The 26,426-nt window shown below is 36.5% G+C and overlaps 1 protein-coding gene across 1 annotated transcript in view; it reads left to right on the top strand.

Annotated features, from left to right (window-relative positions):
• Nucleotides 1–26,426, top strand: part of fibcd1b (fibrinogen C domain containing 1b) — a 74,104-nt gene that overhangs the window by 6,600 nt on the left and 41,078 nt on the right. Inside the window, 6 exon segments of the mRNA XM_056456801.1 lie at nt 3,971–3,986; nt 3,989–4,095; nt 4,097–4,130; nt 6,659–6,687; nt 6,689–6,789; nt 11,420–11,429. Coding sequence (XP_056312776.1) covers nt 3,971–3,986; nt 3,989–4,095; nt 4,097–4,130; nt 6,659–6,687; nt 6,689–6,789; nt 11,420–11,429 — 297 coding nt within the window.

The following is a 26,426-nucleotide window of genomic DNA, read 5'->3' as shown; positions in this document are numbered from 1 at the left end:
TCTCACTGATATAACCCTGAAAATCCCTCAAGCTAAAGGTTACCTCCTACAGGCATTACACTGACAGTGCGCTAGCATGTGTGTCTGTTTGTGTCATGTGTTAGTGCTTTAGGTGTCAAATCAACCATGATCTGTGGGGTTCAGTGCGTTAATAGTCAAGGGTCCCGGAGAATGACTTTCAGTGTGGTGTAGTGTATTAGTAATGGTCCTGTCCGTTTCCCAGTCTCTTGAGAGGAATCAAAACCTGTGAATTCAAAGGACACAAGACTGAAGTACATTTTTGGATAATGCTTGAATTCATTAAGGGGCCACATTGACCTTTTGGAGTATTATTTCAATTAAATAGGGAATTTTAAATAACTTTGACATTTTCTGCATTTCTTTGTGTGAGCAATTATACCATTGAAAATATTCAAAAGATTTTTTTATTTATTTATTTACTACCTTTTTTATTCAGCAAGGATGCATTAAATTAATCAAATAAAATGAGTAATGTTATAAAACAACAGAACAGATTTTATAAAAATGATTAAACATTTGATGAAAACAACATTGGTAAATAAAATGTTTCAAATCAATATATTATAATTCTTTCTGAAAGATTTGACACTAAAAGCCGAGTAATATGCTGAAAAAATCAAGGTGTATCTGTCTGCGTACTGCAAGATGGGCATAACATGAAGGGGTGTAACTTGTAAGTTAGTGGCGTAACTTGCAGGTATCTAGATCCCATTGAACAATGTGAGATGTTGGTGGAAAGATGGCGGAAATACTTAACAGAGAACATTTTCACCAAATGTTTTCATGAGTTTTCTCCAGCTTTATCCACAACCAATTCATTTGATATAATAGTATATTCATTTAGCAACACCACAATGCAACTTGCTGACTTTTTTATATGCTTAGTTACGGTTAGCCTATTCGGCGTCCCCCCCCTGTGGTTTCAAAAAACACTACAATGGCAAGCGTGTCAAGCATGAAAGCCTCGACAACTCATGGCTGTACGTTAAAAACTGTGGTGGTTGGATTTAGGGTTGGGGAAGGTGTAGACGTTAATAACTGTGATGGTTGGGTTAAGGGTTGGGGAAGGTGTAGATGTTAATAACTGTGATAGTTAGGTTTAGGGTTGGGGGGTAGACATTATTAACTATGATGGTTGGGTTTAGGATTTGGGAAGGTGTAGACATTAATAACTGTGAAGGATGGTTTTAGGGTTGAGGAAGGTGTAGACATTATTAACTGTGATGGTTGGGTTTAGGGTTGGGGAAGGTGTAGACATTATTAACTATGATGGTTGGGTTTAGGGTTGGGAAGGTGTAGACATTATTAACTGTGATGGTTGGGTTTAGGGTTGGGGAAGGTGTAGACATTATTAACTGTGATGGTTGGGTTTAGGGTTGGGGAAGGTGTAGACATTATTAACTATGATGGTTGGGTTTAGGGTTGGGGAAGGTGTAGACGTTAATAATTGTGATGGTTGGGTTTAGGTTTGGGGAAGGTGTAGACATTAATAACTTATGATTGGGCTTAGGGTTGGGGAAGGTGTAGATGTTAATAATGATGGTTGGGTTAAGGGTTGGGGTAGGTGTAGACATTAATAACTATGGTTGGGTTTAGGGTTGGGGAAGGTGTAGACCAATAACTATGATTGGGCTTAGGGTTGGGGAAGGTTTAGATGTTAATAACAATGATGGTTGGGTTAAGGGTTGGGGTAGGTGTAGACATTAATAACTATGGTTGGGTTTAGGATTGGGGAAGGTGTAGACATTAATAACTATTATGATTGGGTTTAGGATTGGGGAAGGTGTAGACATTAATAACTGTGATGGTTGGGTTAGGGTTGGGGAAGATGTAGATGTTAATAATGATGATGGTTGGGTTTAGAGTTGAGGAAGGTGTAGATGTTAATAACTGATGGTTAGGTTAAGGGTTGGGGAAGGTGTAGACATTAATAACTGTGATGGTTGGATTAAGGGTTGGGGAAGGTGTAGACATTATTAACTGTGATGGTTATGTTAAGGGTTGGGGAAGGTGTAGACATTAATAACTGTGATGGTTGGATTAAGAGTTGGGGAAGGTGTAGACATTAATAACTTCTATGATTGGGTTTAGGTTTGAGGAAGTGTAGACGTTAATAACGACAATGGTTGGGTAAAGGGTTGGGGAAGGTGTAGACATTAATAACAATGGTGGTTGGGTTTAGAGTTGGGTAAGGTGTAGATCTTAATAACAATGATGGTTGGGTTAAGGGTTGGGGTAGGTGTGGACATTAATAACTGACGGTTGGGTTTAGGTTTGAGGAATGTGTAGTCATTAATAAAGGGTGTGGTTGGGTTTAGGGTTAGGGTTGGTGTAGACATTAATAACTATGATGGTTTGGTATAGGTTTGGGAAAGGTGTAACGTTAATAATGGTGATGGTTGGGTTTAGGTCTGTCGTAGGTATAGAGGTTAGCAACTGTGATGGTTGGGTTTAGGTGTGGAGTACAGTAGGTGCCATCTTGCCCATAACATAGTTTTGACACATGGGTCTCCATAACTTCAAGTTGTGCCTCTAACGTACTACAAGTTATGCCCCATCATGTTACGCCCCTGTCTTGCAGTCCAAAGACAGGCCCTACTCAAAAATCAGCTTTACTATTGCAGGAATATATTAGATTTTAAATGACTGTAAAAGTCATCTGTTATTAAAGAGTAACATTGTTTTACTGTATTAATAGTTTTGGTTTCTTTAAAAAAACAAAAAAAATCTGCCAGATTAATATAATATAATATAATATAATAATAATATATAATAAATATAATATAATATAATATAATATAATATAATATAATATAATATAATATACCAGTATTGACCTTCAACATGGGCTGTCTGAAAAAGTAAGATTTCAAAGCATAAATAAACCTTCTGACTGAAACTAGTCTCATTTAGTTTAAATTTAGCAAAAACCTTCCATGGACAGAGAGGGCATAGCTTGTGTGAGTTTCGTAATTTATGTTCAGAGCTCATCAGTTACAGCACATATAGACAGTGTGTCCTGCTCAAATGCAGGTGTCCTTTAAAGATCACTGTATAGGGCACGTTGTTGAGCTGCAGGCGAGGCGAGTACAGAACACTCATTCATTATGTTGAATGTGCCTCACATTCACTGACACAGGCACAGGAACACACAGTGTTTCCCATCTAAAATAGGTCACATCTCTGTAGTTTATGGGGAAAGACAGCCATAGGTAAGTCGGTGTGTGTTACTTATTTCTTGGTAGACAAGCAATAGTAGGTTCAGCTCACTGCCTCACAGAAATCACGCCGTAAATCTGGCACAAAGACCTTTACAGCTCTATTGCATGTCAAGCATTTGAGTTGCAATGACAGCTGGCCTTATGGAAGCTGTCTCCCAGACTGATTTTGCCTTCTCATGGGCTACAACAGTTTTTCATTACACTGGACAATGAGCAGTTCGCTTCAATGGTTCAGAGCCTCTATATGTCCAGGATATAAACCTATAGTGTTCCCATAAGTTAAAGCCATCAAACACAGATCTGCACTTGGCACCGGAATTGTTTCTGTTGTGCTGCAGAGCTATAATTGAACATTCTGCTGTCCAAGGCACTAAACTGAATCTCAGTATATAGAGGAAACTCTGTGTTGTCCACAGTGACTGATATATTTTTAGGCAATGGAGCCTTACATAGACTTATTCTGAAATACTGAACAGTTCTTGTAATGTGATCAGTGGCTTATGACTTATTTTTTTTCTCTTGACCATAAAGTATGTTCTCAGTATTTTATGGTAGAGTTTAATGAAAAGTTTGTTAGATTTTTTTCCTGTACATTTTGTCTTCTACAGAAGGACAAAATCAGTTATATAAAACGCTGATGATCAGTTGTGTCAATCTGATTTTATTTCTAATGTCTGTTCTATTCAGTTTGTTCTGTTTCATGTAAGAGCTTTTTTTGTGTATTTCAGCTGCTATCCGAGAGCCAGATTACATGGTGAAGGTTGTACAACTCTGGAGTGATGCGCTGAACGCCATGCAGAAGGAAACAGGAGGCTTGAAGGCCAGGGTGAAGGCTGACCTGCAGAGGGCGCCAGTCCAGAGGAGTGCGCCTTAAAGGCTGTGCTAATGGTAGGGAATCATCCTGCCTATGCACCTGACTTATATTTAGGATTTTTTGAGACTTTTATCTCTGTCAACTGGCCACTTTTTCTACACTATACTACCAATAGAATGTTTTGAGGTTGTTAAGAAGTTTTTTTATATTCCTACATTGCCAAAAATACATTTATGTGATTAAAAATACAGTGAAAAGTGTCAAATTGTTAACTATTATTATATTATAAATAGCTTTTATTAATATATATTCGTGCATGTATGTAAGTACAGTATGTATGTATGAATATAGTAAATTTACATACACTGCTCATCATAATTGAGTACACCGCATTTTGAAAATGAATATTTTTATCCATTTCTCAGTAAATATATAGGCAATGTATTTTGGTGCATTTAAACAAAACATATTTATTAAAAATATATATTTTATTAAAAAATAAATTCAGTCACCAAACATATTTAGAAATTGTAAAAGCAAATATAAAAGAAAAATTACAACCTACAAAATTTAACCTACATTTTTCTATTTGTTTGCTTCTCTTGGATTTTCCTCTTTTTAAAATTTGTATTTAATATTTTTCTATAATATATAAATTTGGGTGTTCTAGTTTTTGGACCGTTATCGTAAGTTATTTTGTTAGATAAGCTCCAGATTTGTCTTTAGTACTGACTAATTTAATGTATATGCACAAATATGATATTGTATAGCTTCCTATTAAAATATGAATTTAAAGGATAGATTTGTGAGGGGTGTACTAATATATGCTGAGCACTGTATATTTAAACCATATTTGTGTAAACCATTCTGTTTTTTTTTTATTATTTTATGAACAGAGACATTTCCTGGAACTATTAAAGTGGCCAGTGAATGAATTTTCATGTCTCTCATTCCTCATCCCTCTTTTCACCTCATTGGGTCAAGATTTGGCTAACTGACATATTTCTCTTCTTAGAATTATTTTTAAAATATTTGTTTTGATGTAACCTGTTTTGCAAATTCTTTCTTACATATTGGATGGTTTATTAGTGATGGGTGACTTTTCTGAGACTCTTAAAGTCCCCAAGAACTGGAAGCTGCAATCATTATTTTTTTTATTGTGACACAGTTTCCTAGAGAAACAGAATTTAAATGGACAAACAGTGGGGGTGGGCTTTTGTTTTTTTGTTTTGTTTTTTCACCAAGGCTGAATGGATGTTAGTAAAGTAGGCATTTCAATCAGAAAGATCAGGAAGGGGTTTTAGAAGACTCTAGTTGTATTGCAAACTAGCAGACTCTTCCTGCTCACCATTTCTGGTTTGTTGTCATAGCTGACAGTTGGAGTAGCGTGGTTAATATGTTAGCCATGCCCATTACCTCACAAATGCATAATCTCATAATTTAGATATAATATAATTGAATTGAATAAGCTAAATGTCGTAGTGTATGTGTGTTTCCCAGTGTTGGTTGTAGGCCATCCGCCACATAAAAACGTGCTGGATAAGTTGGCGGTTTCGTTCCGCTGGGCAACCCTGATTAATAAAGGGACTAAGCCGAAAAGAAATGAATGAACGAAATGAATGAATTAATAATGATTAATGAAATGAATGAATGAACAGATGAAAAGATGAAATTGTTGACCACAAAACTCAATGTGAGCTAACAAAATCACATGGGTTAATTTTGATTTCTTTGAGACTTTGGGACTTTAATGTCAGGAACCTAATTTTTTTTTTCTTTTTTTTCATTTGACCCGACAGCTCAGGACAGCTGCTAGTGGAAGGGTTTGAGTTCAGAAGCAGCGTCACAGCATACTGCTATAACTATTCCTGCAGCTTTATAATGATTAGGCGCAGGACATATTTCGCTCAGGTGCTTGTCTTTATCAGCTCTGTTGTCCCATGAGGAAAGATTCATAATTCAAATCAGGTAGCCTGACATCACCTGCTCAGAATCACAAGCACTTTGGTTTCAGAGGAGAAGGCGCTCTGATCCTCCTCCCACTGTTGACTCATTGATTCTCAATCCAAAGAACATCAGACAATTTCACGGAAAAACTGTGTTTAAAAAGCGCACATAACTGTTGTCTTCCTTTTTGTGCCCCCGCTGATCTGAATTCTCATTAGACAAGTCGCTGGAAGCTGAAGGAAAGTGTCTGTGCTTAAATTGTTGTTCTCAGGAGGCCCTAATGTGTCTGAAAGCATTTTACCACTTTACTTTTATAGCCCTGATGTGTCTGCAGGATCCACAGGTTGTGGCTCGTAATGAACCCCTGAATGAAGCAGACACTTGTATGCAAGCGTGGTGCCAGTGAACGGAAAAGTGTTTCTATAATCAGGAAAAAGGATCGCTCTTTTGGGAACAGAGACCAGTAAACTGAGAAGCACCAGCTGCCTTGGAAAAACTGGCACAAATTCATGTTAGCTAACCTAGAGCTATATTCCTTTGGTCATTAAATCAGTCTTGACCTAGTTTAGTTATTTGCACTCCTGTATCCATCCAGTGATCTAGTCTTTGTGGTTTTGGTGTTTAAACTCTTTCTCTTTCTCTGTCTTTTTTCCAGGCTCTCGTCCGCGGGACTGCAGTGATATATATGCTAGTGGGTCAGAGGGAAGATGGCATCTACTCTGTTTTTCCCACTCATTACCCTGCCGGCTTTTCAGGTCTACTGGTGAATATGAGCACAGATGGAGGGTTGCTTGGGACGGTGTGAATTCCCAATTAACACTTGCATATTGTTGCTAGTGTAAGTTTGGTTGTAACCTGTAGCTATCTGATGCATTTATTCATGTTTTATTGTAGGTAGCCACCATCAAGTGGAATCTATATATACATCATATTGTATCATATATTATACATTATAGTACATCTACATATATTTCATACATATATTAAATCTGGGGAATATTGAGAGTATCTGAATACTGACAGTACATTTATGACTGGTTGTCCTACCTTTAAATGTGCACAAATAATTGTGATCATTTCCAAAGATCAGAGTAAGGGCTTAATTGCAATACAATAGTTTACATGTCAGGAGCAAAGCTTGTAATGCCGTTTTACATGCATTTGCATTATTTCCTATTTTTGTACAGTTTTACATTATCCAAAATACACTATACAGTGCCTCAGCATATATGATTACACCCCTCACAATTCAAATCTTTTAAAATTCATAATTTTAATAGGAAGCTATACAATATTATATTTGTGCATATACATTACATTTGTCAGCACTTAAATCAAATCTGGAGCTTATCTAACAAAAATAACTTTCGATAACGGTCCACATCTAGTACACCCAAATTGATATGCTATAGAAAATATTACATACAAATTTTAAAAAAAAGAGGAACAATCAAGAGAAACAAAAACATTGAAAAACCTTTTGAAATTTTGTAGATTGTAATTTTAATTGGATTATCTTCAATTTGTAAATATGTTAGAATATATTTATGTCTAAAATATTCTTTTAATAAATATATCTGTTTAATGAATGTGTGTTTGTTTAAATGCACCAAAATACATTGCTTATATTCACTGAGAATGTTATAAAAAATATTCATTTTCAAATGGGGTGTACTCAATTATGCTGAGCACTGTTATAAGGATTGTGTTATTTTTTTCTTACGGCAATTTTATCATGTGCCTCACTTCACAGCACAAATGTGGACTTGGAGTAGGCCTTACTGACCACTATTTTAATTTATTTTCATGTAGTGTAGATCATTTTGTATGGTGTATTCTTCTGTTTTTTCAGCACCATAGAAATGCCACATAAGCTGGGTGAATGGGTGAGCAGAGAATGGTGGCAGCTAGTGTAGTTTAACGAGTTCCGCAATGCTGGAGTGAGGGAAAGTTTCAGAAAGTCATGGATATAATTCTTAGAGTTACATTACTGGTCAGTAGGATTTTTTACATGTTTAAAAAAACTTTTCCTGCTTACCAAAGCTGCATTCATTTAACTCAAAAAATACAGTACAAATTGTAAAATTGTGAAATGTTATTGCACTATAAAATAACTGTTCAAAAGTATTTTATAAATAATAATCATTTATTCCCATTAATTTTTGAAAGATGAATTTTCTGCTTCATTATCTCCAGTCTTCAGAGTCACATGATCCTTCAGAAACGCTCTTATATTAATTAGTTTATTAATATCATTATCATTAATATTAGTATTCTTGTTATTGAGAATAGTAATAAAAGTAATAATATATATTAATAGTAATAACTTTATTTGAACTACATACAATAAGAAAGCAGTTATTTACAATTTTGAATAAAATATTTAACAATTTAACATTTTTTTTTTTTACATTTAATAAATGCAGCCTTGATAAACAGAATAATTTTCTTTAAAAAAAACATGAAAAAAAACTGACCCCAAACTTTTGACCGGTAGTGTATGTGTGACTTTTGGGTCACCAAATGAGTCCAGAAGAGTTTTCATTTCATGCACCTGAGGACTGGAGCAGTGAAGCTACTTTGAAATCACTTTACATAGATGGCACAAATACCTCCGCCCTCATGGCACATACACTGTGCAGAACAGAAATAAGGTGATTAGGGTGTTTACATGCCTGATTACTTACCTTTGTTAATACGATTATGCTTACTGCGATTATTATCTTCACATTCACAATACATCTTCACAATAAATCACATTATTTAGATCAAATTAGTGCATTTACACGAAGGTAAAGTTTAATCGCAGTATTGACAAAATCCCATTCTAATCGCATTAAGATGGTCCATGTAAACATCCTCATTTTCTTGGATAGGCAGTTAATTGATTGAAGGGTGACAAACATCCTCCGTGAAAGCACAAACACAAAACCTCATATATACTTGGAGTCTTGTCCAAGAACAAATTTAAAGAGGTTAAAGAGAATGAAATATTCTAATCATTTCAGGTCAAGGGTGTCCAAACCCGCTCCCAAGGGCCACTGTCCTGCAGATTTAGCTCCAACTTTCCTCAGCACACCTGCTAGATGCTTCTATATGCATAGCAAAATCATGATTAACTGGTTCAGATGCATTAATTAGGATAGGAGCTAGATATGCAGGACAGTATAGCCCTTCAAGAGCAGGACTAGACACAAGATTTTCCTCAATTTTGAGATTATATCTGTCCTCGATCTCCATGATATCTGTACACAAAATACAAAAACATTCTATGAGGCACTGTCAAGAGCATGCTAAACCAACACGTGGTGATATAACCCCAAAAGCTGATTTATACTTCTGCGTCAAGCTCACGTGTATGGTCCGACGTAGCCTTCGCGCGGTTCGCATAGCCCTCGCCGTGGCTGATGCTGATGGCCACCTCTCAAAAATGTAACTACAGGTTGCAACAACGCGTAGCGCAAGCTTTGTCATTGGTTGGCTTGGTAGTGGTGATGAGTGTGGGCGGGTGTGTGACAATCGCGAGCCCGATGGAGTGGAGTGTTTACAAGTGTCGAGTCCTGTGAGGGTGCTTCAGATGGAAACTTATGTTCCTGTCTCCGAATGAGCAGGTTTTAGCTACTTGAACTTTAAGGTAGCATTTAGAAAAAGAAAAAAAAACACCCATGAAGAAACACAGACGAACATAAAAACCTTCTTCCAGCTAGCATTTCAGAAGTGTTTATAGCAGCAGCACAAACAGCAAAAACATGTTAATCAATCAGAAGCGCACAGTCAGAAGGGCACGCAGTCTGACATCAAACAAAGAGACATTGGCTGTTTCTCAATTGCGCAGAGAACGGACTTCTGTTCTCATGGAGAGCGGTCTTGCCAAGTTACTTCGGAAGAATGAACTCAGGAGACCCAGAGAACAGAGAACGCTTCCTTTGAGAAATGAGATGCAGCATTCTTCCTGATGGTTACATGACCTTCATGCATTTTTAATGGAAAATTATTTACAGCATTACAGCCTTCATATAACAATTTATAGTTTTTTTTCTTCCTTTTCATTATATATAACATGCACAAAAACTTCACAAAGATACTTTTCACAATACAAAACAGATTGTAATATGATTTTTAGCAAATAAACACCCTTAATGTGTTTATTCCTTTATTAAGATTCTCATGTTAATGTTTAATTTCACCATCTCATATAGGGAAACTCCTAAAATACTGTAAGTTATATCGCTGAACTTTAATAATAAATCTATATAAAATGCTGCACTTCCCACCTCTGCATAGATGCTTCCTCGATAGTAGGAACACATTTAGATTCCTAACGGAAACTTTAGCGGTTGATGATGACGTTACACAAGAACACAAGGACACAAGAACACTTAAGAACGCATATTAAGAAACAGCATTACTTGGTTTCAGTAACCTGATTCATGAATCACATAGGAAATACAAATACCCATATTTGTGTGGATAGGGCTATAAACCATGTACCTACAACAACATAAAGATTGTCAATTCACCTTTTAGTGCTTATATCCCGTTCTGTGCACCCACACAGAGACAAAACTAAATTAATCACAGAAACGCACAGGTAGTGACAACAGCATGTGCAACTAAATCAAGAAACTAACATATTTAAATGAATTTTAGTATTGCTCTCTCATCTGTTTGTGTGGTGAAAGAAATCACATGGAATGAGGTATATATTGACCAGTGTTATCTTTCTAGAAAAGAAAGTATATTTCTAGAAAATATTCAAAATAAAAACAAGTGCTTAAATAGTCTCGCAATGAAAGTGTCAAACTGACAGCTGAATGTCTGGAACTTTGGCCACTTTGAATTTTCTTCCACCGTCATTATATTTTGCAGGTAAGACAAAATGCTTTCATGCAATTGAAATAAAATTTTAAAAGTTATTAATCCACGAGTCAACTGTTACAGAAAGAATCACAACCCTACAGACTACGAGACAGGTTTTTTCACTGCTATAAGAAAAAAATGTGAGCATAAGCGGAACCTGTGTTTGCAGCATCACGCTGGTAGAGGCATTTATAAAGAGAACCTTGCATACTTTTAATAACCAAGGATTTAGTCCAAATTCATAAAAGCTCATCATTACCGAAAGGATTTGCACAAATCAGACGAGTGTGCAGTCAGTAAATCATTGATTCATGAATATCTCAAAACACTTTTTATTACAACACCCAGAAATTTAACCAAGAATGCTATTCGCTCAGCCTTGTACAACAGAGCACTTCACTGACAGCCATGCCAATATGACACATCTTTTTTGAGAATATATTGCCTCTCTTTAATTTCAGCAAGCATTTCTGGAGAACTTAACTTGAAAGTAAATGTCTATTCACTGTGTCCACTTCTGTTTTTTCATTTTTGCCCACTTGTGTGCTGATGGCAGGGGGCAAACAGTCCAAATTCAATATTTAATGAATCCTTAAAAATTATGACAAACATTCAGCTTAGTCTTTTGCCAAACCACTTGGCAAGCAAGTGATTTTTTTTTAGATTACATTTAAATGCATCAAGCAAACTCTTGGACATTTTTTATGATGCGAGTCTTGCATAGACTCCCAGAAATCTTGTATATTGCAACCAATTAAGAGGACGACTTCAGGTTTAGCGGTGGGTTCTTGGGCATGCTTAGCCCAGGTCTGAGGCTGATACTACCCCTTAAAATTTAAATACAATGCTTTACCTTAGAAATTAATAAGGTATGTGCCAAATATATAGCCTACACCTGCCTACTGTATTGCATTCTTAAACTCGATCCCTCGAAGTACAGATGCTTAAACACTTCTTATAAAAGTGGACATACAAGATTTCATTTGTGCAGTCCCTTTTGCTGCCTCCCAAAAAAAAAAAAAAACATTTGTATAAACTTTTGTCGAGGCAGCATGGTGGCGCAGTGGGTAACACAATCTCCCCACAGCAAGAAGGTTGCTGGTTCGAGCCCCCAGTGGGTCAGTTGGCATTTCTATGTGGAGTTTGCCTGTTCTCCCCTTGTTTTCTGCGGTTACCTCCAGGTGCTCCGGTTTCCCCCAAAAGTCCAAAAACATGTGGTATAGATGAATTGGATAAAGCTAAATTGTCCTGTGTGCGTGCGTGCGTGCGTGCTGCGTGCGTGCGTGCAGTGCGTGTGTGAATGAGTGTATATGGATGTTTCCCAGTGATGGGTTGCAGCTGGAATGGCATCCGCTGTGGTAAAACGTGCTGGATAAGTTGTGGCGGTTCATTCCGCTGCGGCAACCCCAGATTAATAATAGGACCAGGCTGAAAAGAAAAATGAAATGAATGATAACCTTTTGTCGCTGTATTATTATTTTGGTCAAAAATGGCAGATACCAATATGATAGAATGCTGCCATATATATGTACAGTCATGTTCTGCGCATATTGAATGATACTTTAGTATCACTTTGTGAATTCACTTTAGTATATAAATTAATTTCTTATTCCAGAAACTTTACAGTGTTACCTTTTCATTTCATGTTGTTCAATGCCTCTGCAGTGAAACTAGTGCCTTAACAATGCATTCACAGATTCTAGAGTCAAAAAAAAATTGTTTATTTAATAAATCACATATTAATCTGTCTGCTGTTATTTCTCTCCTAAATATAATTTTAAAACCTAGATTCATGTAGGTTTTAAAGCTTACAAAATACAGAAGTCAAATGTACTTTTGATATCATATCAAGTCGTATGTATCTAATCCCTCCAAACACACCGTGTACCGTAGCACTAATCCTCCATCTGCTTTAGTAATATCATGTAGTAGATATACTGCTCTGTACTGAGGTGCTTAGCAGGCTCAAAGCTGGTGTCATATTTTGACTGCTTAAAATGATGAAACGTATTGTGAACCACTTAGTGAGATTGACGATGATGACAGTGATATGATTGTGAGGATGATGATTATGAGGGATGGGTTTATTCAGATTACTCTGGGTTTTGAGATTTGCGCATCCGCTGGGGTCTACAGTGTAGGATAGAAACCTGCTGACTACTGAAGCTATTGTTTCCTGAACTTTTGTGGCACAGCAATATTTTTCTGTTGAGAGTGAGACACGTTGTTTGTTATGAGACAGATTACCTGCAGTACTGCTAACTAATTTCATAGATAATCTGTCTCTGTCTGAAAATGTTGGCACCATGTACAATGTTTTTAAATACCCGCATATTTATCACTTTGCTGTGATTGGATATAAGCACAGTAAGTTGGTGTGGCCTTTTCCCACCTCTTCTCCACTGTAACAGGACGGCTTACTCAAAATTGACATTTGATGAGCCTGTGGAAAATGTCAAGCATTGCAATGCTCCACATGAAACGGATGCTCAGCACTCGTCACAACTTCTGCTGTTTTAAAAATGTGGGTTTCTCATTGACCACAGCTGAAAAAAAAAATCTGGCCTTGGGGGAAAAACACTTTGGTGGGCACACAGCCTAAGGGTGCTTCTACACTGTAATCATGACTGTGATGGATAAAAACCAGGAGTCCTTGAGCATTCTGTCTTTTGCATTGTTTTATGTTGCTCGTGTACTGTCTTAATTCATTCATGTTATGTCTTTATTTCTGTGTCACAGATATTTTTCTTTGAAAGCAGGACAGAGACCTTTTTCAGAAATCTCAGTGGCATCATTATGCACCAAGTTCAGTACATGTAATGTGTGCAGAAGAAATTATAAGAATGTACAGCCCACAAAAGTACACTTGAATCACATCAGTGTACGTTTTTTTATTATTATTATTTGAATATTTGAGAATGTTGAACAAGGAGCAGATACAATCAGAGCTGAAATGTTAATGCTGTACGAACATTGCTTCTGATCCTAATTATATGGTCATATGGTTTGCATAGTGCTAATAGTATATGGAAGACAGTAAAGTCAGTTTCCGAGGCTGTTGATAGTAAAAGGGTGATAAAGGGAGAAAGATGTTCAGAGGAAATGGCTTGAGGCGAAAGAGGGAATATGGCAGTCTGTCAGGCTATTATGTCTTCATAACCGTCCCACTTTCTGTTGCTCAAGGGACCTGTTGCAATAGGGAGAGAAGACACCCACGGTCTCTGAGTGTGGGTGGGGGGGCTCTGTGTGTGTGTACTGAAGGGAGTCTAATGCAATGCAAAATGAAATGAGACATAGAATTATATGAAAAGTCAAGTTTTGAATGTAGTATCTTTTAAAAAAAATTGCGTTAGTAAGATTTTTTTAAAGAAATTAATTTTATAAATTTTATTTTACTATAAATAAATGTTATTAAAGGTTGCAGTATGTAAGTTTGACACCCAGTGGCTGAGTAAATATTGCACACCTGGTTTCAAAAACAAATGCAAAGCACACATTGCCAGATTGATGACACCAACAGCAGTGTGCCTAACTGTCAAGCTTAAAGGCTGATTTAAACCATGTGCAGTAAAAGCAACAGCACATGATGGAAGCAATATTTTCCATATTAAAAAAGGTTGTTCTAACCAACACCTGAAATGTATATTTTAGAAACAGCTCCTATTTCTCACAGGTGAACAACAGAAACTGACTATGATCACCTCAGGTACAGCTCATGTGCTTTATCAGTGTTAACTGTTAATCATGTGAGTTTGAATGCCATTTTACATGACATTTATTGCTATACTACTGAAAGCAGCAGCAGATAGTTTACCTTAGATCCCTGAAAATAAATTAACCTATTTAAAATGGAACATTAGAACTGTGACTCTGTGCAAACTGACAAATATCAGTGATTCAGCATCTACATTTAATTATGTTAAAGAGGTTAATTATGTATTAATTAGATTATAAACCTTACCATTCCATTGGAGTGCCGTAGTAGTACAATATTCTGTGCTCTTGAATGGTTGAATTAAAAATTTCTGTTGTGTTTGTGTAACGTGCTCACTTAATGTTAATATTCTTAATATTTATATTATCTCCGAACTAATAACCACCTTATGTGGAATCTGTGTATCATTTCGGAGGTTGCTACAGTCCACCGGAGGTCACATTTCAGTCGCAGACACAAACTTGAGAGTCCTCGTGACTGAATGAATGAAATTTGCGGTTTCTTCTACCAAGGCAACCGGGGGTGCTGAATATAATTGGCTAAGCTGACATGGTCACTACATGACCAAAACAAAGACAGACATTCTGGCACATAACGCACATTTTCAGAGCAGAATATCTGACTTTAGCATTGATTTCAGGTATACAAAGTAAAATTGATAATCAAAAATATAATCAAAAAATATTAAAGTCCGTCACTGGAATAATAATGTGCATTCAACAGTGCCTGGGGTCCATTATAGATATTCCTAAAATTTTGGTATATTGATCAGGGTTTTTCAATGGTTGATGGTCCATTAACCACTGCATTCAGAAATCACAAAGAGGTATGCAGGCAGGGTTAAGGAACTACACTTAGGGTTGGTCTGATAGGTGATGCCATCGTCCATCGGCGATCGCCATAGACAGCACAATGCTGAGCCGCATCGCCGATTCTCAGCCCCGCCCCTGTCGCAAACCTGTAAAATACACTAATGTGTAATAAGACACTGTTTACACCTAATAGGTCTTAGTTTTAAAATGCCATTTTAGAATGAAAATGATCCATGTCCACACTGTGTTTTACTTAGCATTTGTGCCCTCCGTCTGCTGAAAACGCACATGACGTGACCACACACACACACACACAGCCACACACGCTATCATGTCTGAGCTCTAGAGAGCAGTGCACGTCGAACAGCTCATCAAGGATGTACCGTTGGATGGCGTCGCACTATAGTTGTTAAACGTGATATTTAATTAATCTTGTCTCCATCTAACAACTCTTCTGTCTTTTGAATCTAACGTGTACGTGTCACAGCATCAGCTCACTGCTTCAAATCTTTCACTTTCACACTTGTACTTGTAATTTTAGTGAAAAACCTCAGATACTGTTGGTTCTGCACCTTTTTTATCGACCAAGTTTGTGGACATCATTACAACGACACAAATCGCTCTGCCTATGCATGCCAGAGTGCCGCGGAAAAAAATGATTGGCAGGTGGTAGTCTGTGTGTAACTTTGATTTATTTATGATTTGGTAATGGGTAAAACAAAGACCATGCGGGTCAAGTAGTTGAAATGGTAGACTATAAATAATTAATTCGTTATGAATTAATTAATTATTCATAAATAATTAATTCACCTCCACCTATGACGACGATGCCATCGTCCATTGCGATGTTTCACGTTAGACATTGTACGATGCCAAAATGGTCGACATTGCCCAACCTCAACGCCTAACTGCACATATATATTTAATGAAAGCAGACATAAAGTTCATGTTGCTATCCAATCATAAATGGCAAGAGAAGAACAGATCAACCTTTTTATTTTTAAGTTGTAGGATGCAGCAGGGCCTTTTGTAGAGTCTGCTGTGTCATGTCCAAAAGTTGTTACAAATGATTATTACAAATAAAAGGCCACCTAGGTTACCCCTTTTTTCAGATTTAATATGAGTCTTTTGTGTCTCCAGAATGTGTCTGTAAAGTTTCAGCTCAAAACACCCATCAGATTTTTTGTTATACCTTTTATAAGATTCTATTTTATATATTTTTGCACCAGCAGGCTGTTTTGTTGTTCTGCACCTTTAAGGCTAGTCCTCCCCGCCTACAGTTTCTACGTGGCTTTCAGCGTGCCTTAATCTCCTCCCTCGGCTGCGTCAGACAACAAACATAAAGGAAGCAGATCTCACGTAGCGTTTGTGAGAAATACTACAGTAAGAACTTTACCAATTAGTTTTTGATGCATTTGTTGTGTTAAGATGAGTCAACTTAACGATGAGTCACACACAATGTCGTTACAAAGTTCACGTGCACACACGCAGATAAACACGCACACACACAGCACAGCAGACACACACACAGACAGACAGACAGCACGCGTGTTTAGCTTTGCACTCTTTTTTGCACACAAATGTGACAGGATACAGGTTAATCTCCACTGCTGTATGGATATCTGTTATGTTAATGTACAAAATAAACCTGATTTAACGTCCACAAACTGAGATTGAAGTTACTTCTTTTATTAATGTTCTGACATGCGGCTGTTTTAAAACATTTTAAACTTGTAAAACTCACTCTTGATCACATTTAATGATGATTGATGATCCTAGCAAACTGAACACACCTTTTATTCCTGGTTGCTTTGTGCTCGTCCTCTCTTGTTGATATGATTATACACGTGACTACCGGGACATGTTAATACGCAGCTGTCAATCAATTCGGTGGGCCGGGGGACCGCACTCCTACGTCAAGTTGCGGTCGGTCTGAAACCGCTCCAATTGGTCCACCGTTTTATGTTGTTGAATTAAAAAAAAAGGACTGTGTGTGTTTATATCACCACAATATGACGGTCTATACACTATATCTACACATATGTCTGTCCAAACAGCTTGAAAAGTAGATTTTTTCACCATAGGTGCCCTTTAATAATTGAAATTAGTTTGTATACAAACTAAGAATTATAATATGATTTTTATTTTTTCCATCTCATACTGACCTTTATTTCCATTCCCAGCATTGACAATAACTCTAAATTCTTCTTTTATCTTTTTAACTGTGTGTTTGCGGATATAATACATAATTGCTGGCTTGATCTGCTGCTTTTGTCCAAGCACTATTATTTGTGAATTTTCCAGTATAAAAATGGGTCATCATTTTTCACTGCTTTTGGCCATAAACAGCCCTTTTAAATTACACACTGCCTTCCCATTACAGTCTGCACATCCACAGTCACCAAAACTGGGAGTCCAGTATGGATTCCTCCCACCCAGATCTAATAATTGATTGCATGTGTTCACAAAGTCATTTACTTCTAATGATGTGAGCTTACAGTATAGTGTGGCACTGCTAGAAAACGAAATCATAGAGTGAGCCACTTTGAGCCTGTGCTGTGACCTGCAGCATTGCTTTAAAATCAAAATGAGACCTCTCAATCCTGTCGTTCTTTACTATGCATTTCCTGTCCTCGTTCTTCTCTTGCTTCTTGTTTTCATTTCGGCAGGGAGCGTGACACAGGAAAGAGAGAACACTTCTTTCTGCCAGACACCAGGTGCTCCTATAAATAGGAATGACACTTTTTTTCCCCTCAGCATTAATGCTAAAGAGAGAGAGAGAGAGGCACACAGGTGAAAAAATGAGTCTCTGTTACACTGAAGTTTCTTCAGGTAAACACAGCATCGTTACATGGTCACGCGCATACAGTACACACATAGACACATCTCAGGCTTTGACAGTTGAAAGAATTAAGGTGTCAGTCAAGAGAGATTTTCCTCTTTAGAATCGATCATCCCTTACAGGCTCATTTGTGGCCTTATTATGCTGTGTATTCTTCTTTCTCTTTCTCTCTTTCTCTCTCACACACACAGACCTACAGTATGCATTCATGCATGCACAAAAACCATTGCTCACGCACATTATCACCTGTGGTGGCGATATTCAGTATTCAGCTCGTGACCCACTCTGCCCTGAGATAATGTATTCCACTATTATTATTTTATCTGCTAAAAGGAGAGGACTAAAAATGAGCACTCTATAAATCATTTATGGGAGCAGATCTATTAGAGTGCTACGTGATCCGGCATTATCAAATGGTGCTTTTATCAAAAGTACCCACAACTCCTCTCTGAAATATTAAAAAAGCACTAAGACCTGAAATGTAAAAGTTTTCGATTGAAACTCAATTTGTGGACATGCTGTGGGGGGAGGGGGATGCACTTGGAATGCAACTTGTTTTTCTTCGCTTTCTGGAAAAATGGTTTTCAGTGTCTGACTGTTTCTTATTGCTCATTCATATTTCATACCCCAGTTGTATATTTCCAAATGTGTGTTTTTAAATAATTGCGCAGGGCAGAGGCAGCGCCACAGGTTTGTAGTTGTAAATGGATAGAGTAAGCCACTGTTTTCATAACATGCTGCATGAAGTAGGACTTATGTTATGTGATTTAGGTTTTGAGATTAAATGAGGGGGTTAGAGTTCTAGACATAGACAATCAAAGACAAATAGACTCTTAAAATAAAGCATTATTGGAGGGGAATGTCATACCATTGGTTTAGTTTTATAAATGATATTTTAACTGACAACGGCTTGGCTGTTTTTGTAAATGACCACCTTTAAGCTGTTAAATGAAACATTGTTTTCACATGATATTTCAGACCTGTAGCCAGCCTGGTGAAAGGGGTGGTTCATTTTTCTCAAAAGTGGACCTTTTTGCAGTTAGTCTTCATTTTCTATTTAATTGTGAAATTTAAAACCTGCATTTTAGTGACATTATAAGGACCATTTTAGCTGAATTAGTCTGTTGAATGGTCATTATAATAACAAAGATATTTCCTAAAGATTTAGTATAAAGAAATATGAATTATGTACTTATACTTCAAATACAAATTAATGACATCATATATCATTAGAAAAGAAAATAAGAATTTGTTAAAGTTTTAAATTAAAACTGTAGCCTACTGTCATTTATTAAGCAAATAACACACAAGCGCATTCAACTTTCCTTTGTCAGAATTTGGCCCTTTGAATAATAAAAAATGTAAACATAATGATTATAATTATTTAGATCTTCACAATTTTTCTAGACTCTCTTGTAAAAAGTACATTTGAAAATTCATGGCTAGCAATAATAGCCAAATTAGTATTCAAATTCAATTTAATATGTGGCACTTTTGGTGCTTCATACTTTTTCATTGGTCATTTTTTGTTTCAAGAATAAGTTACTTGTAAAAAAAATTGTATCCATTTAAAAACAATACAGTAGCCATTCATGATTGTACTAGGCACCATGAAAAAACAACGAAAATAGCTCAGAAAATATATTTAGTTATAATAATAATATAGTTATAATTATAAGTTATAATTAAGTAATTAAATAACAAATAACCCCCTTAGAAATCTCTTATTTAAATTAATAATTTTTTATTTGTGCATATACATTTAATTTGTCAGTACTGAAGCCAAATCTGGAGCTAATCTAATGAAACAACTTATGATAACGGTCCAAAAATTTGTAACTCAAATTTATATGTTAAATAAAAAAAGAGAGAAAAAAAAAATTTAAATTATATATATCTATATCTATATATATATATATATATATATATATATATATATATATATATATATATATATCTATATATATATCTATATATATATATATATATATATATATATCTATATCTATATATATATATATATATATAATAAATATAATATATATATATATATATATATATATTATATATATATATATATATATAATAAATATATATATATATATATATATATATATATATATATATATATATATATATATATATATAATAAATATATATGTTAACATCTAGAGAAGAGTCAGGACAATCACGGTCCAGAGGTTTCAGAAAGGTAAAAAATAATTTGTTAAAACCTTTTTAGTTAGATTTGCATTGTAAATGTTGCAGTATGTCTTTATAGTGAAATAACTTATATGTGTAACCATTATACACATTAGTAATTATAATTCTCTGTTTAATAAGCCTTTTTACATATTTATTTATGTATTTATTTGTATAAACACAGAACAATAAGGAACAACAGTTGGTATTTTAGTTGGTATTTTTTTTTTTTCCAATAGTTGACATGAATTTAAATGTATTATTTGAAGATGTTCCATGACTATATGTATTATGCTAGGCTCACTACCTCTTACTTTCACACACACACACACAAAACCTTCTCTAAACCTTCAGATTAAACATCAAACATCATTCTGTCTTTCCAAGTTGATCACGCAGTACTAATCCAGAAATTCCCCTGTCCAGGCATGTGAAAAAGATGGTGGTGGAGAACAGAGAGAGAGAGAGAGAAAGAGAGAAATATATAGATAAATGGTTTGAAGTGACGACAGCGAACATTAGTGAAAAAGGAGAACACTCAAAGAAAGAAAGCAGAATGGGAACAAGCGAGCTGAGAACAAAAGAGTAGCTTTTAAGACCCAGCTTCATGCACATGCTGAAACAGCATATGTTCTCATCCCTGCCGGCTGCGTTCTCACACTTCCTGGAGAATATGTTCGAGTCAGAGAATCATTAAGCTGTATCTCTACAGCCATCATTTCATTGCCGCATTCATTTATCCTCCTTTTGAATTAATCTAGATCTCTCTCTTTCTCTCAATAGCATGAGTTGTTAGAGGCGATGACTATTGCTGTCCTGATTAAACACAGACATCTGTTTTGAGAGTCTTGTAGACAGGAGATCCTGCCCTGGTGATGCAATCGGCCTCACTGCCAACCGCAGATTAAATACTGATCGTCTGATCACAGTGTGGTGTGGAAAACCGGAAAGCTGGTTTAAGCTTATCAGCTCAGGTTGCATGCAGGCCACATTTTTACATTGTTCTGTGCGTAGAGGTGATATAAGAGATCATGTACAGTGAGGTGTCATCTCACCTTTTGTGTGTGTGTGCGTTGTTTCATTTTATAGGTCTGTCTGTGTGTCTGTCTTCTAGGTTTGTGATTAGTTTAAAGGGCACATAGTTTACCTCTTTTTTATGATTTAAGATTTAATATTATGGTTCTTCTGAGTGTGCCAGTTTAGGTTCAGTTCAAAACACAAATCAGATTTTTTTATTATAATGTGTTAAAAAGTGTCATGTTGGGGGCGTGTCCACAGCTCGCTGTTTTAGGGATGTGTTGCTTCACATGTAGATTAGTTTCGGCTTCCCGCCCAACGTAACAAGGGGGCGGAGCCATGAGCTCACCCACTCTGTGTTTGGGCAGACTGAGAGAAGGAGCAGGAGTGAGAGGATCAGCAATCAGTCGTACATGTACGACTCAGACACAGACCAAGCAGAGAGTGCAAAATCATTTGTGTCTTAGTATAGTTTTACAGCCAACTGTGTGCTAGTTTCAAGTACCGAGCTTGTACACCGAGACTAATAACCACGCACACTGAATTAACTTTGACTGAGGCAAGGGATGCGTCGCTCGAAGCCGCGACACGGCACACCAGACACTCTCTGTGGCGCGGCAGAAACGTGAAGTGTCCCGAATCGTCGCGCCGTTGTGTGTACCCTGATAGAAACCTATGTTTAGAATTCTAAAACGCATGGCACAGCGTCAGGTACAGCAGCACCCAGTTAAGATCACAGGGAGCTTCTGTGATCGCGAGAAATGCAAACGGCTGAAGTATAAGGTAGACTCAATGAGAAGTACACATGTTTGCAAACCTACCTAAAGATACAACCAATAATTTCGATTAGAGCGATAATGTGGAGAATATTGATGTTGTGTTGAGCCCAATGAGCCTTGCATCTAAAAATAGAGCAAGGGTGTTCCTTTAGTGATATCGCTTTCGACTCACGCTGAAAATGGCGGATCTGAATCAACAAACTGAGGATATGATGACGCGCCTGTCAATCAATATTGGTGGGCGGGGGGACCGCACTCCTACGTAAAATTGTGGTCGGTTAGAGAACCGCTCCAATTGGTCCACCGCTTTTTTATGTTGTTAAATTGAAAAAAAAGCACTGGGTGTGTTTATATCACCCCAATATGACGGTCTATACACCAAACATGCACATATGTCTGTCCAAACAGCTTGAAAAGTAGATTTTTTACCATAGGTGCCCTTTAAAGATTGTTTTTTTTTTTTCAAACCAACATTCATGGCAACAATGTATACAAAATAAAAAGGTTTTTCCCTTTATTTTTGAAAATGTTTCACGTTTGTACAACAAACATTTCAAAACGTTCTGCTTTAATGCATCCTTTAAAATGACAAATAAACTGTATTACTTATGTCAGGCCAGTATTGAGCACTGTGACCTTGTTAGTAAACAGTACCTGTAGGAAAGTGAGGGCGTGCCATTGTGTAGATTATGTGTAGAACTTTCCATAAGCATTAGCAAACACTTGAGCAACAACAACACTACCATTGTTGTGTATGTTTGTTTGCACTTGTCTTTAATATACACTTCCCTAAACAGATACTGTGCATGCGCATGACATCAACATTTTCAAACACTTTGAGTGTTTATTCAGTGTTTATTTACACTTAATGGTTTAAGCTTTTCAGTTTTCAGGTTGATGCGATTTTACACCCAAACATACTGTAGTTGTTTAAATGAACTGGCAAAACAAGTAACAAGTCTCCAGTTTTTGACTGAAAACATTGTTGTGTAAACAGCCGCTCAGTTATTGTCTGAACATATTTTGTTTTTTTTCATTGAAATCAAAGTTATTTGGACTTTTCCATTTAAATGAATTTGAATTCATTTTCCAAATTCTAGTAAAATAATTAAGATTCACACAATGCACAAATCTGTTAGTCGATTAATTAATTGATCGCAAAGCCTTGACCATTAAAAGTAGGGTACACAATTTCAGTAAGGCAATCAATCCATGGATAACCACTGCCTCTTCCAAAACACATGAAGGTGCACATGCTGCAGAGTTGAGGCTCAAGTGACAAGACCAGATAGTTATGTTATCTCATGTCTCATTCCCAAGTGAGAAAACTTTACAGTTAAAAGTGCATATTTTACAGTAGTAACACAATAAGGGTCCACCAATGCGATCTTTCCCAAAATGTGTGTATTTTTTTCTGTTGTTTCCCCATTTTTAGAGTGGCAACAATGTGCCTTTAAATGTGCTGGCAGTTAGAGAATTAATTTCTTCAGCTTAGTCTCTATTTCAGAGATCGCCACAATGGAATGAACCGCCAACAGTTTTACGCAGCAGATCCCCTTCCAGCTGCAACCCAGTACTCGGAAAAACTTATACACACTCATTCACACATATACACACTCATGCACTACGGCCAATTTAGTTTATTCAGTTCACCTGTAGCGCACGTCTTTGGACTGTGGGGAAAACAAGGGCACCCAGAGGAAACCCATGCAAACATGAAGAGAATATACAAACTCCACACAGAAATGTTAGCTGGCCCAGATGGGACTCGAATCAGCAACCTTCTTGCTGTGAGGCGACAATGCTAACCACTGTGCTGCCCAGTTAAAGAATGTTTAAAGCAATTCTGCTGAGGTGCTCTCAAACGCATAGCTGAGCACTTCACTTAATGAGTGCTATTGGGATGTAAAGAGACTTTCAAACTGCATAACAACATGTTTTTTCAAATGACCTATACTGTCTTTAATTGCAGGGGAAAGGATATTTTCCCCTTAATGAAAAATTTTATTCTTGTAATTTGTTAATCCATTTGTTTAAAAAAAATAATGATGAGGAAATTGATAAAGTCATGAGGTCACTAATCATGGCAGTGCGATTTGCCGTTCGTTGTGTATGATTTGTGGAAGATCACCATACTGTACATCTGTAGTTTTTGATAAGCATGAAAGTAACTTTAAATGTAAACCTAGTATTTCACATTTTGTTTATTGAAAATTATTGGATAATATTCTTAGTTTTTACATGATTCATTGGAAAACTTCTAATTGGTTAATTGCTTACTTTCCAATGTGCATTATTCCCCGTCAACATTCCATAATAAGTAAGGAGAATAACCAACCCAGGCTAATTCTGAAAACGTATCTCTATATACATTTCTAAAGACCAGCAGGCATATTATTTATTATTTTTTGCAGTTTTTGCAGTTTTTGTTTTAGCGAATCCACAAGAGGCCGCTGTGTATGCTTTTTGAGATCTCAAATTTCTCTTGCGAGTGCCGTTCGCACCTGCTGTAAACCCACCAGAGGCCGCTGTTGACTGACAGTTTGACTGACTGAATGACTGACTGACAGATCGACTGACCCACCCTCCTCCTTCCCTAAACCCAAGCAATAGTATTGATTGGCCCGCCCACCCACTTCCCTAAACTCAACTAGCAATTTTTTTTAAAGCAATCCAGAAAAAGAAAAGCGCTCGTCTGATTTTTACCACATTTTCAGATTTTACCACATTCTCACCATGTTATTTACTTGTTTGTTTTATTTTTGGGCTTTTGTTTTTGTCTTACCTGCTTTGTGGAACCGTTCTTTACTGGACTCGAACCCCGTCGTCATGGTCATCTCCTCTCTGCGTCTCAAGTCCACTGACGTACATGGCGAGCTAACAGGAGAAACTGGTTACAGCTAGAAAGTTGTCCACACGGACGTAATCGTTCAGCTGCTGAGCACGAAAATGAATGGCGTCGTACCACACCGTAGAATTCATTTTAAAAATGAAATGCAGCCATACATATCTCTGGCTACATAATTCGCAGTCTCCAAAAACGTATACAGGGCTACGTTTTCAGAATGAGCCTATGTTGAGAATAACACAACAGTAATCTAGGTATCAAACTCAGTCTTTCTTGTCATTGTCATATTGCAGCTCTGATAAAGTTATTAATATGGAAAGATTTTAAAAATAAAATCATTGAAATGCATTGAGTTAGTTATTTATTTATGAAGTTGAAATATAAAAAGCAGAATAATGAACAACCAGTAAAAACAAAAGCCTTTTTTTGTTATAAAATTCAGCTGGATATACTGAACATTATCACTTACGTAACAAGATGAAATAAAGAAAAATATGGCACTTGGTACTGTATTTGAATCCAGCAAAATGACATTATAAGCATGACTTAACTTACAAACACTTTCTGCAGCCAGGTCACGTTCATGGCCACTTCTGTTGTAAGTGTAGAATTAAGCCAGTCAAATTCACTGAGAGCTTAAGCAGCTGCCTGTTAACATCCTCAGCTGACACTCTCCTAGGAGATAAATGCATACACAGCCATGCATTGACTGTCTCATTGACAGATTGACAGACACATTGATCTCTAAATGACTGCTAGTCATCCAGGACCAGAGACAGGAACACCGCCTACGCCATTACAGCTAACACTCTTCATTGTCATTGTGCTGGTGTTTGTCCTGTGAACAGAAAAAGAGATACCTTGTGTTCTTCGACTGACACCTAAAGCTTCTTCGTTACTCATTTAAGTATTCTGTAGTGAATCTTTGCATGGTTCCAGCTTCTACACTGAGAGTATCAGAGGAGCTAAATATACTTTATCTGCAGCATTATCTTAATGACAAGACTAAAGGCTGATAAACTCTGTACAAACCAGTTTGTAATCTATTTTTGAGACATTGATAATGCCTTGTCTATATTCTTCTAATTAGCCATTAGATCTTGAACTTGTGGTTAAAATATGCATACAAATTCCCATTTTCTTTTCTTTATTTAATGGTGCGCTTGATTGTTTATTGTTTTTTTTAGAAAATATCTAAAATCTTTTTCAGATTTTGTTTTGTGAAAATAAAATAAAAAATGGCTTAGTCTGGCCTTAATTTATTAGTAATATATAGGACTAATTTGTTGTAGATTTGTTTGTTTTATATTGGTTTATTTCTATTTATTATATTCGATTTTTGTATGCT

This window comes from Danio aesculapii, chromosome 5 (genome assembly GCF_903798145.1).
Source record: "Danio aesculapii chromosome 5, fDanAes4.1, whole genome shotgun sequence".
Taxonomy (NCBI): Eukaryota; Metazoa; Chordata; class Actinopteri; order Cypriniformes; family Danionidae; genus Danio; species Danio aesculapii.
This window is presented reverse-complemented; position numbering and strand designations above follow the sequence as displayed.